The sequence below is a fragment of the Egretta garzetta genome, unplaced genomic scaffold, assembly GCF_000687185.1.
Source record: "Egretta garzetta isolate BGI_Z169 unplaced genomic scaffold, ASM68718v1 scaffold222, whole genome shotgun sequence".
NCBI classification, from domain to species: Eukaryota; Metazoa; Chordata; class Aves; order Pelecaniformes; family Ardeidae; genus Egretta; species Egretta garzetta.
In genome coordinates, this window is record NW_009258765.1 from 415833 (window position 1) to 428968 (window position 13136).

The 13136-nt window shown below is 36.0% G+C and overlaps 1 protein-coding gene across 1 annotated transcript in view; it reads right to left on the bottom strand.

Moving 5' to 3' along the window:
- Positions 1 to 2913: 2913 nt before the first annotated feature.
- Positions 2914 to 13136, bottom strand: part of SLC17A6 (solute carrier family 17 member 6) — a 31264-nt gene continuing 21041 nt past the window's right edge. Inside the window, exons 4-11 of the mRNA XM_009649329.2 lie at positions 11546 to 11633; positions 11358 to 11444; positions 10295 to 10437; positions 8311 to 8460; positions 6007 to 6139; positions 5169 to 5279; positions 3598 to 3725; positions 2914 to 3246 (exon numbers count right to left, since the gene is read on the bottom strand). Coding sequence (XP_009647624.1) covers positions 2914 to 3246; positions 3598 to 3725; positions 5169 to 5279; positions 6007 to 6139; positions 8311 to 8460; positions 10295 to 10437; positions 11358 to 11444; positions 11546 to 11633 — 1173 coding nt within the window. The remainder of the gene's footprint in view (positions 3247 to 3597; positions 3726 to 5168; positions 5280 to 6006; positions 6140 to 8310; positions 8461 to 10294; positions 10438 to 11357; positions 11445 to 11545; positions 11634 to 13136) is intronic.

The following is a 13136-nucleotide window of genomic DNA, read 5'->3' on the forward strand; positions in this document are numbered from 1 at the left end:
AGAAGTCAAAGCAGAAGCAGAGAGCTGGAGAGTTGTGGAGGATCTTAGGGTGGTGTAGCATTTAAAGACAATTGTTGAGTTCCCACTGAGTTGTGCATGGCTGAACCATGCCATGTCTAATGCCTGGAATAAAGTCTCTCCTTTGTTCTAAATAATTAAAAGGTGTCAAGCCAATAAGAAAAAAAAAAATTACCTGTATTTAATGAAAGAAAATTGAAACTATTTCAAAAGATAGACAACCTGTAAGATTAGACTGAAAACTAAGATGAATTGATTTTGATTTTGTTAATTAGTTTTCATTTTCTGAGCTGTCCACATACCATGATAAATACAACCATACTTTTACAGCTTCTATTTATCCCACTTTTGAATCTGTCAGGAAGTTGCCATGGCAACATCACACCAGTCCATCAAAACAATTAGCCATAACTTTGTGTGTTACCTGACTCAGCATCTCATGACAGCCAGTCTACTGCTAAGAAACGCTGGGCCTATTACTGCTCTCTCTAGGGTTTTGCAGCCTTTTGTTCAGTTTAGTGTTTCTACATCCTTCAATGTGGTGCAAGAAAATTCTTGAAGAGTAAAAATTCTGTTAGAAAAAGACTTACTTTTAATATAGGATTTGTTGAGTTTACTGATTTCTCTAGGGTCTACCCAAAGATGGATGGAAAGTAACATTATGTTTCAATTTAAGGAGTCTTGTTGCAGGAGCAAGAAAGGAAGCAAATTCCAAGAACAGCAGTCTGTGATGCTTTTCATTTTCTTTAGCAAAAGCTGATCTACACCAGCTCTTTAGCTAACACAGATTAGTCTGTCTTTCCCAGTTGTGCTGCACTGGCTGGCACATTGATCCTCCTGCTCCTTTCTCTTCCACACCTTCTCCAGCCAGCCTTATGAGAGGAGGAGGAGCAATCTGGAGTTAGGTCCCTCTCCCACCACACATCTGTGCATGGTCGGAGGAGAGAGTAGACAATGCAGGGCACCGGGTATTCAGCATAGCTCCCATATGGGACATAAGATATTATCTCCATGTCAATAGCAGAATTTGTTCTGCAGTGACTGTAATTTTAGTCATCTATATTAAAGTGCATCTAAAAAAATGACAAGAAACTACAATGGTCCTTTTTTATATAAAAGGATAAATAGAGCATTTTATTAACACTTTTTGCAGCAACAAAAGTGACACAGTCCACATCTTTTTCATTAAACACAGCAAAAGCTATGGTCACATTTTACATCACTTTGAGGCACAAAGCAAAATATTTTTTCTTAAGGTCAAGGTATGATTTGCATTAAAAAAAAAGGAGAAGAAACAATCCTCAAGTTGTATATTGCGGTAGCAGGGTTTCCAATCACTAGCACAATACAATGAACAGACCAAGAATCCAGAATGGATTATTACATACAATAATAATCATTTGATTTAATTAAGAAATGGATCATTGTTGTCATTTTAGAGTATTAAGAAGTGGTCTGGTGTTGCTAACTTCAGTTTGGTTCAGTTTGGTTTAATCCCAACAACCCCAAATATATACAACAAGCTAAATGAAGGTTAATATATAGTCTAGAAGATTATGCACTTTGTAATGCATTGCACTTATTGCTTGGTACACTAATGTTGCAGTAACTGTTGAGTTATGCTAAAAAGACAAGCGTGATGCTTGTTGGCTTCTTTCAACCCAACACTAGTTATTTGCCACTTTGGTTTATTGTGAGTTTATTATGTTACTCATATTCAGTGTCCATTATTAGGTTTAATCGAAAGACAAATACATTTTTTAATTCAGGGATTTCTAAAATAGCAACATTTTCTATAATTACAGTATCTTCAATAAACTTATATCTATGTATACAACTGTGGCACGATGTGTAAAAATATGAAAGCTATTAAGGGAAGAATAAGGGTTAAATTATTCTCTGTTTCCTCTATTGGCTTCAAAATATTCTGCAAAACAAATACATCCTTTTTCATAGGGCTACTTGCTCATAGTAAATTTCTCTTTGGAATTTTGTAGAAGACTATATCTTTTTCTAGGTTATATTGTTTTTTTCTCTCTCTCTAAAGACACCAGTACAAAGTTGGAGTATACTGCAAAGAAAAGAATAATAAAGCTTGTTTTTTGATAAAGGTATTTGACAGTCTGCATGAAAAGTCAGACTTAACATTATATATTGTTTTTATAATAGTTGATAAATGCAGGGAAGAACATGACAATACCTATAATTTCATAAGAATCTGCAAAGAATAGAAACAAGAATTTGTGCCTGAACATTCAGTATAAAACTCCTAAATAATTCCTTTATTCATCACAGAGTAGCCTGCAGCATGTAATCACGATAAACATACAATATGCCCTATTTGTTCTTTAGGGTTGATACAAGTACCGTTAAAGGAACTGGATCAATCCTCTGTAAATGCCTAGGACTCAACCTTTCTTCTTTAAGAAAGCTCTTGTCTTAGACTAAACACACAATTCCTACATTGCACTGAGTAAACGTGTATTTAACACAATCTCTTTCAATACAGTGTAACAAATATATAAGTGCATTTTTAATGATCAAGTAATTTTGGCTTTCTAAAAAGAGCATTAGATGTGCCAACTTGGTTGCTTAGTTGTGCTTTAATCCTTAGTTACGAGTTTTAGCTCTTGTATACTGTAAGTATCTAATTGCCTCTACAGTTTTGACCAGTAAACCCTTAAAACTCTAATGTTTATAGAACAAATATAACCTAATGAAAGTGATGACATGTCACAACTCATACAGATTGCACTTTAATGGATTTTTTTTTACAGTAAGACCTTCCTGTTTGATATGTGTTTACATGTTTATACCACATTTTATTTCTGTGTGCAAACAATCACAATGAATTTAATCACAAACACTACAAAATATACCCAATATTTAGGTTTGTTATGAATAATCTCCTTCCTTGTAGTTGTATGAGTCTTGTACTTCCTCTTGTACAAATTCCTCTTTTTTCTCCCAACCATTAGGCCAGCCACCGTTGACCTGGGTTGTAGCACCGTAAGACTTGGTGGTACCATAATTTACGTAATTCTGAGTAATGTCCCCTGTCTCTTCAGCAAGTTCATCTTCATGAATAAAGCCACATTTCTCTTCACTTGTCTGTTCAGGGTCTGCCCAGGGTTGTTTCTCTCCTGAAGCAAATATGCCATAGAATATAACACCTCCGTAGTGAACTAAAGCAGCAATGAGGAAGACATACTGCCACTCTTCACGTGTCTGTAAAGAAGAAATTTGCTAAATGAGACTAGTGCATAGATGTACCTAACTCTTCTGAGCGGCAACATTTAAATTAGGGATTGAGGCAGTGACAGTCGGCACAACTAAAACATTTGAGCATCCAGTTTCTAATTATTTCTGTCTTTGAAAAATCACTATTCATTAGCTTACAAAAGCGTTGACCTAGTGAACATATAGTGCAGCATGCTTCAAATTTACAAGTTCCTAGATGCTATTCCCTAGAGGTCTCAGACTAATACGGATATTCTGGCAAGTTGTACTATGGAAAGGTCTTTTCCTTGAAACCGCTGGTATTAAACTGGAAGATTTGAAAACTGTATTGCCGTTTACCTTGTTCTTTGTCATTGCTCCGACAATTATAGGGCAAACCATTCCAGACAAGGTCCCGACTCCATTAGAAATCCCCATTAAGATGCTGGCATACCTTGGGGCAATGTCTAAATGGTTGACATTGAATCCTGCAATACAAAGGTCAGCAAACATTCATACCAAAAGCAGAGCATTACTTCAGCTCTGAAAAGTAGTGCTATCACTTGACAATTTTACTGTGACATATTTGGGCTGTTTAATTGCATTTCTTTTCCTCTAAAAGGCTTATAATGGTTAAGTATTCCTAGACAGACTCTGGATTTTCATTTTCTTTTAAAAACATATTATAAAAGGGTACCAAATGTATTGTCTTCCCAAAATTGCAGTTTTAAAATAAATCCCAGTAGTGGCCGTGTGGAGTAGAGAACCCAGAAGATATTTAGGCAGGGAGAAAGTTCATATTTGACAGCGTAATTCATGACCATATCATGCTGAAAATAACATGTCATTTCTTCTTCCAGCTTCCACCACTTTCCTTTCCTATTGCCCACATTTTTCTTTTTGTCACACAGACCAGCAGAAGGGCGTTCCCATCTGTTCTTGAGTGGTAAAATGGAGTAAAAAGACAGTATGTATAAATTATTTATTAATTATTGTTATAAATATTTGTTTGTTTTCTTGCGTTGTCAGCAGCTTGATTCTGGTCAAATTTATGCAGTAACTATTTAAATAATCTTAGAAAAAAACACATGCTTCTCTGAAGTGACAGAACTCATTGTCCCCAAAACAAGCACTTAAGTGAAACCAGAAACCAGCTCTTTGGATACAGAAAGATAATAAAAGGGAAAAGGCAGGCAGTATGATACGGGTAACTGTTAGAGAAAGCACAGCACACTTTTCAAGTTGTACAAAACAGGCATGATACCTTGCAAAATATGTGGGATTAAGGACAGATTTCATTAAGAAGAGTTTAGATGTTTGGCACAAAAGAAAAGAGAGCCTGTTTCAGACATAAGGAACCAGCATGGGAGAGGATGTGAAGATCACAGTGGGAAAACAAGGGAAGGCCAGGTGACTTGTGTTTGGGAAAGGCAAAGGCAAAGGCAAAGGGGTGATGTATCAGCGGGAAAGGGGAAGAGCTGAATTTGAAGTCAGAAAAAAACCTGCTAGTGATTAGGCCCCGAAGTAATAAAAAAATGCAACACTAACAAAGCGCTAACTAATATACAGTGGAAAAAATAGTAAAAGACCTATACTTAAACAAAGATGTGTAAATTTAGGTATCACTGTATAATATTGGTCCATTTGTCTTACATGTTTGATTTCAAGAAAAATCTATCATGTACGTTAGCACCTCACTGAAAAGAAAGTCTAATTTGCTGCAACGAATACAGAAAGTATTGAAGTATTTAAACAAAAATAATCTAATATAGAAGATATGGTACTGATTGTTCTTTCCTTTTTAATGATCATAAATAATGGCATTTGGAATTCTGAGGTTTGCTTAAATTACTGTCATTGAATAAAAACCAAATGAGAGGTCCTCTCTCTTAAGATAAAACGATTTACTAGTAGCAGTAATATAATCTTACCAGATATGGCGAATCCACTAAAGCCTACAGCAAGCACTAAGAATGAAATAGCCACTCCTTTACTGTGAGAATATCCCACCACGAGAAGAAGAGTTGCTTCCATACCAAAACCTGGGGAAATCATACAGAAAATTAGGCATGAGATTTAATTCCCTCTCAAATATTGCAGGCCTTAGGAGATGGTAATATTCCACAGGAAGACAGAGGCAAAACATTACCTCAGTGTGGAATATAATCGGGTATTTCTTTCATCCCTAAAACCCACATGTTCTCAATATGTCAATATCTCAAATAATCCTTTTTTTATTCTTTGTATGCTAATTTATTGTCAATTCCTGTCAGTTTTAAGATGAAAAGAAATACCTGTGATTTGGTTAGGTCAGTCCAGCCAGCCCTAATGGGAATATACACTTTAACCTGCTTATGAATTTTGCAGCCCTTATCACAGTCAGGATTCAGCTCACGGGACTTCAACCTCTCAGAAGTCAGATATGCCATCTCAGGTAGTCATCTGGGCTCTCCTAGTGCAGAGGGTGTTTAGATGAGGAGATAAGCTTCACTAAGTAGCTAAGGGTAAGCAATTTACCTCCAAAAAGCTTATCTGTTTCTTTAACAGCCTAAAGGCTATTTCAAATACCAAACATCTATATTGAAGCTGGGAATAGGAACAACTGTGTTCACTTTTCTTTACTAACCACAACTGTAATACACAAAACATTTCCAAAGTATTGATTCATAAGTACATAAAACCACACAGTTTGTTTCTTTACCGTATACAGCATACTATATGGGCAATGAATCTGTTCAAGAAGCTTTGTAATAAAATAGGAAAACTTACCTCCACAGTTCATTATCTTTCTCACGGTAGTGGTTGAAAGAATCTGCCTGCTTCTTAAAAAGTCTGCAATTTGTCCCCCAATAGGAACAATAATTGTCATCACTAAATGCGGCACAGCAGATAAGATACCCACCTAAAATAATCATTAAAAGTAGCAGAGTATAAACCGTAAGAAAATATTGATTCTTCATTTTCTGAAACATTCAGCAACTAAGTAATTGTTTCTCTTCAATTTCAGGCTATGTGCTAAAACTAAAAATCTTAGCTTGGTTTATTAAATGAACAAAACTGGTGGCCTTAAGTTGTCATTGTATTTTATGAAGGAACACAACTCTAATGCTGTGACACTTTTTGTTTATAGATTGTTTTCACAGTTTATATTTAAGCTAGTGGCTGTTTTTTTCCCCTGACTTACAGTCCCTCTGCCCCTTCTTTTCAGAAAATGTATGATCAAATGTGTCGAACTGAACAGCTACATTTCTGTTGGTAATAGTTTGGCGTAGCATTGCCCAGCAAACCTAACTTGTCTAGACAGATTCCCTGTGGATCATCCTCATGTGCTCAACAGCCATTTGCCTTTGATTTCCGACCATCTCTCAAGCTTCAGGTTTCATGCAGGCGAGGGATATGTCTGGGAAACTCTGTACGTGGTGAAAGATAACATACTAAATATCCCTTGACAATATTCCAAATGCTGTACATCCTAGCAAAGAAAGACATGGTAATTTTGTGATGACTGTCCCAAAATATAATAATTTATTTGAAAACCATTCCTTGAAAGTGAGTGTGACCGAACTGCTACCTGCTATCTCCTGTCAACATAACTGACTTGCAGATCATTTGGTTTGGTATGCATGGCATTTTATTCTAATAGGAAATTCTGATTAGTGTGTATATCTGAACATGTGCTTATGCCCAGGGTTTTTTGCGTAATTCCTGTCAGAACTACAGTGTATCAGTCTGGCCTGATGCCTGACTTGAGTTACAGCAGCGTGCAGAGCAGACAAACTCCATGAGAACAAAAAGAAAACAAGTTTTCTCTACTCTTCAATTAAAGTTGTGCAATTCTGGTTTTCACTGCAGTTTATATATGTGGCAACTATGTTGTGACAGCTCGCTTCGTGGTAATAGATGTTTCTCCCAGTAAGCCAGATATTAACTCTGAGGTAACGATGGTATTGCAGTTACTGCTGCGAGGTGTTCCTGGCTAAATGATAGCTATTCCTTTATGAGCATCCATAGCCGCTGCAGGCGAAAACTGACTTTGCTGTTGTTGTTTACAACGCTCCTCATTTCTTTGAATACAGTCTAAGAAAAATCATCTAAACCAAAATTATCAGATTCATTCTAAAGGATGTGACCATTCTTACTGCATGCATAACAGATGATGTATCAAGCATAACAAAGCTTCTTAAAATAACCCCGGCTGAAGAGAGAAGCCCATCTTTAAATGCAGGATGGCATTACATAATTTTGACAAAACTCCATAATACAACAACACTTTGGAAGCTACTCATCTAATTGTCACTTACACCACAATTTAGGGTGACAACACCTCATGGAACAATATCAAAAGCATACAGGTCTCTCTAAAGCACACACACACACACACACACACGTCACTTTCACAAGAGGGAAATCTGTGTTGGTAGAAAGCTTACTACATGCTCTGGAAGCTTGTTTGCATGTATCCACACTTACATTACAGGTCTGCTCCAAAATTCATATGAATTACATGGAACCTTGGATTATCCCTATGGCTCATATTTTGCCACCATCTCTTTCGTTTCCTAAGTGAAAAAGGGGGAGCAGTTCTCCCCACATTAAAGAGGGATATAAAAGGTGATAAATTGTACTATCCTTCCTAAAACTAGGTCGTCCTGCTTTGTAAAATGCACCGGAAAAAATGGAACCACTTGTCAATGCTTTACAACTTTGGTGGGATCCTGCATCCCCTGGGGTGTCAGGGACAGAACCGTAATGGGTTTCTCAATACCTTTCCAATACCATGCATGATCTGGTTTCAAGCACTTAACTGAAGGTCTTTTTGCAACATGGCCCCAAGTAGACCATCACTAAATCTCATCCTGCCTTCACCTTCCCCTGTCCAATCCTTTGTCATTGTTACTACTTTATTTATACATGCTGGTCAAGGGAACAGTAACTGGGAGGGATAAGATTTAAGGCTTGTAATCCCATGATAAACATGCAGAACACTTTTCTTTCCTCCTCCTAATAAATACCACAAATGTAGCTGTGATATTGACTTAGCTAAGAGAAAAGCTTTATGTTATTTTCACATACCTTGCTGATTTCAAATCCAAACACTTCCTCAAAGTAAGCAGGCTGACTAATAAGCAGCAAGTAAAAAGTCCAGCTTCTACAGAAGTTTGCAACAATTATTGCATAGACTGGCATAGATGTAAAAAATTTTCTCCATGGAGTTTTGTATTTCTGAAACATAGAAAGGGGGATCCAGTCACCATTTTGATCATTATCAACTACCTGTCCTCCCTTTTCCTATCTGTTATTTTTACCTATAGTTCCACAAGCTCATATTTGCACAGCTTTATGTGTCTGAATTCTAATGACTTCAATTATCATAAAGTACATGCATCCACATTTGGATGATCAAGATTTAAATTAAAAACATAAGCAAGTAAAAATTACTACAAAATGCACAAGTGGAGAAACTCAGTGATACTTAGCTCTTTCACAACACTCATGTACAAGTGCCATTATCTCAATCACATAAACATGAACATACTAAGTCCAAAACAATAATATGTCTTTAAAAGACAATGTTGCTGTATTGAAGCCAACAGTCAGATTTTACACTGTAAGTACGCAACTGCATCCAGATTTATTTTAGGCACGTATTTCAGCATTTAAATCTTAATCCCAATGTTGTGACTATTTTTTTATGAAGTCACAACTGAAACTGCTTTGTCAATACATTTTTTGTTTGTTTTATTGTATTTTTAAAATGAATTGCATAATGAAAAAAACCAAAAGACAGATGGACAGAACTACAGTCCTGCTGAGTCCCAGCACTGATCCCTGAGCCCAGGGTTTCTGCCCATCTGTGTTGATCCAAGTACAGGATCCAGAACCAGATGAGTGTTTGAAAATCGCTTCGGCAAGGTTTCAGGCTGAATTTAGTCTACTCTTGATTTGAATACTGTCTCTTCTTCAAAGAAAAACAGCCCATAGATGGAGATATGCAACACCTTGTATACCTATTAAATTACACTTAAGTGGAATTACGGGAAGAATTTCAGCCTAAATATTTTAGAAGCAGCTGAACTATTGATACAAACAAATCACTTCCAAAAAAACATTTAATTAAAAAACAACAGTAAAAAATAGATATAAATTGTCCAGCCCAAGTTAGAATTATATGGACATCCTTTGAAGTATCTCATTTCGTGTCAGATTTTCAAAAGGACTTAGAGGTGTAAGAAACCATGAACGCTGCTGAATACTACTGAGTATCAACCCAGATATTCCTCAGAGAACACCTAAAAATGTCACCTATCAAAGAAACGACTGTGTAATATTTCCAGTTTTCTATTTAATCTGGATCAAAGTTTTTTTACTAAGAGAAAAATGGTTTATTCCTGAGTTCAATCAAGAATAAATGTTCTGACCAATTAGAAAACATAATGGAGAGTGGTAGTGAGGGTCTACTGGGAATGGATGGTGTAATAATTTGAGCAGACAAAGTGAGGCAGAAGAATCAAAATTTTTTTACTTTCTTGAATTATTAAGCGTGGTGATAGTTTCCTTAAAGCTTTTCAATAGTTAGCGAAATAAGAAAATTATTATTTAGCACAACAGGATTATTAAGTGGCTAGAAAATTCTCTGAGTTCATAGCTGGTTTTTTTAGTTTTTGAGAACTAATCCAGTACAGAACTGAGTCAGATTATGAGAGGCTTGAGAGCGTGCTTACAGCAAAGTTACCACAATAATGGGCAATGTTCCAACCTGCTCTAGTTGAAGATGTCCCTGATCCTTGCAGAAGGGTTGGACTAGATGACCTCTAAAGGTCCCTGCCAACTCAAACTGTTCTATGATCTTGTGATTCTCTTTGTGCAGAAGCAATACCTGCTCAGAAATCCATCAGCAGATTTCAGATCTCCCCTCCCCCCCAAAAATTCAATTGCTTCACACGTGCTTTTCTGTTTTAAAGAAGAAGGAAGTTTGATTTTTTGTTGTTTTTGTTTGATTTTTTGGGGAGCGTTATTACTATCTCATAGGAAACAAGTGTATGAGTAATAGTCTTACTTCCATTGCACCTAGGAGGTTGGCACTCTCTCCAATGCTTTCCTCTATGTATCTCCTTTCTTCATCTGTGATGGTAGGATGCTTTGCAGGACTCTCATATGAAACCAAAAGCCAAAACATGTACCAGACTATACCAAAGCTCCCTTTGGAATGGAAAGGAAGACTTTTAAAAAATGCACAGTAAAGCAACAAACAAGGAAAAAATCTGTGAATAATTATAATAGATTTAAATGGCAATTTTTGTTACTGCTCTTCTACTGTGTCATTCTAATAGAATCGGATTGTGCAAACAATATTTGTGCAAAATACACGCAGAGCTGGACCACAGTGAAGTCTTTGTTTCATTTACAGAATGATTTCACTGTGAATATTCACTGGTATTTTAACATCAATTTGTACAATGCAGTGCAATGAAACAGCTTCCATTGCCTTTCACCAGACTGTAAATGAAGTTCCATTCTGCTTTAAGCCACTGTTTGATTACTGCACTAAAATTTTTACCTGCAAAATACAAGATTGTGGCATTGTTTTCAACATAGCAATACACTTTCTGAGTAGTTTATTAAATTTCTATAAGCTTTTCCCCTACTTCACGTCAATTTTACCCTGCAGCATGAACTCATTTGGGACTTCTGTTTCCATCAGTGTAAGTTAAGGTAGCACAACTAATGTGAAAGAGATTATGTAGGTCTTCAGATAAAATTCAGGACGTGTTAGTCAGGGCAGGTACTCTAAACTTACAGTTGTATAAATAAAAGAGCAGCATTACATGACCTGAGATTCTATAGCTCTGCATAGCAGTTGGCACTACTTGTACTTGAAGTGATGAAGGTTTCACCATGTACTAGCTTCTCTTCCTATTTAATAATGTCTTTCCTACTCTCTCCTTTAAATTCTGTTTTTTTCATTGTCCTGTTCTCTAGACTGTATTTTTAGCTTTACAGACCCACTTCTTTTTCTTTTTTTTTTTTTTTTTTTGGCCTTTTAACAGTGGCTTTTACATTTTTAAAAAGGGTAGAGTAAGGTCATATAACATTGGAGTAAGATGAGAAAAAATGCATACCATACACATAGAACACAGAAGACCACCCAGTATATTGCACTAGAATTCCTGCTAAAGGCATTGCAATAACAGCTCCTGCATAGGAACCTACAAAACAAGACATATGCGGATGAAAAAGGAGAAAAACTCAGTCTCAAAACACTCTTACTTTACTCATGAAAGAAAGACAAAAATAGGAAGTTACTTACCACAAAAAGAAGTGGTTGCTAACCTACTTCTTTCTAATGGGGGGGCCCACTTGCTCCAAATACCGTGGCAGGCAGGGTAGGTGACCCCCTGGGGAATGGGTGTGCCACAAGTTAGCTAATGCTGATCAAGCACTCAGTTCATTTTGCATTATTTGCTATTTTTAATTGCTACAAACAAGAAGCTAGGAATGCTTTGCATTTCTGTAGTCAAGTCTGAGCACAGCCGTAGAAAAACTTCACATTATTAAAGTTGAAATGGTTTTTGTGTATCACTCCAAATCATTAAAGAGGCCTTATGAAACAGATACAAAACTTAATTATTTCCTTTTGATCCCCCTCTCCCTTCTAGGAAAGAATTGCAAAGAATAAAAAAGAATCTTAATGCACAAGTAGCAGAGACAAAAGGAGCACAAAACCACAGATCCTCTGGAGTCTTTCTAATGCTGGGCTCATTTCTCCAACCCTCAGTTTTGGTGGCCTTCTAATATTTTTTGATTTAACATTTAAAGTATAATTTAGGAAATACAGATTACTGTTCCACTGCTCTAAAACTAGAAAATAAGATCAATAAGAGCTTAAAAATACAATGTCAAGAGAGAAGTTTTTGACTACCTTTGTCTTTAACAGATGTTCTTGAGTACATAAAGCAAATAATTGGCTGATATTAGTTGGCTTGATTTTAAACCAGCTATGTTTATGTGTCTCTTCAAAACCAGCCTTTAACTTAATGATAGGAAAACTACACAGAAATCATGGCATCTTGCAGTGTTGAAATTTTAGAAAATTTAGTATGAAATATACATTATTTTTTCATTAAATTCATGCTTAAAAATTATGTTGATGTATGCATAGTTACATAGAGTCACTTTGCTCTTAATCTGATGTTTTGTTTCCTATGCAAGAAGTAGAAAAAATTAAAAACTTTTGGCAAATGTTGAGATTATCATAAATGCTGAGATTATTACTCTCAATATACAAAAAGTGTTGTAAAATGCATTATTCTGTTTTGAAAGAAGATTCTATTACCAATTTCATGTTCATTTCAGTCTTTTGTTAATTTTTAGAAAAAACATAAAGGTATAGTCTTAAGATTGCCATGTTTTATTGTAACCCTTCTTCAGATGGTCCTGTTTGAGATGTTTTGCATTCACAATTCCTTTGAACAGTATCATAGAAATGAGTGGGTCTAAAACAGCTATTTTAATTTGTAATTACCCACTTGCTTCTGTTCCTCTCCTCTCTGCAATGAAGTACACCTCTGTACATGCAGATCACTTTTCAGGAATGGATCCATACCTATGCATGTATACTTTAAGAACTTGATTGGTGGTTACCTATCTTTTCAGGCACATTCTGGACCCTCTTTTGGAGTCTTTTTATAACAACAAAGCGAATGAGTTAAAATCAGCTCAGGCAACAGAGGTGTGTATTCCTGAGGAACAAAGACCCAGCAATCACAGGCTTAAAAATCTGACATTCGGTAAAGAAACAAATAAATTTTGAAGGCAAGCTCATTTTTTTTTTCTCTTAAATCACAGTAAATCTCTCATTCATACCAGCAAGAACATGGTCAGGGCCTGTGATAGAACCT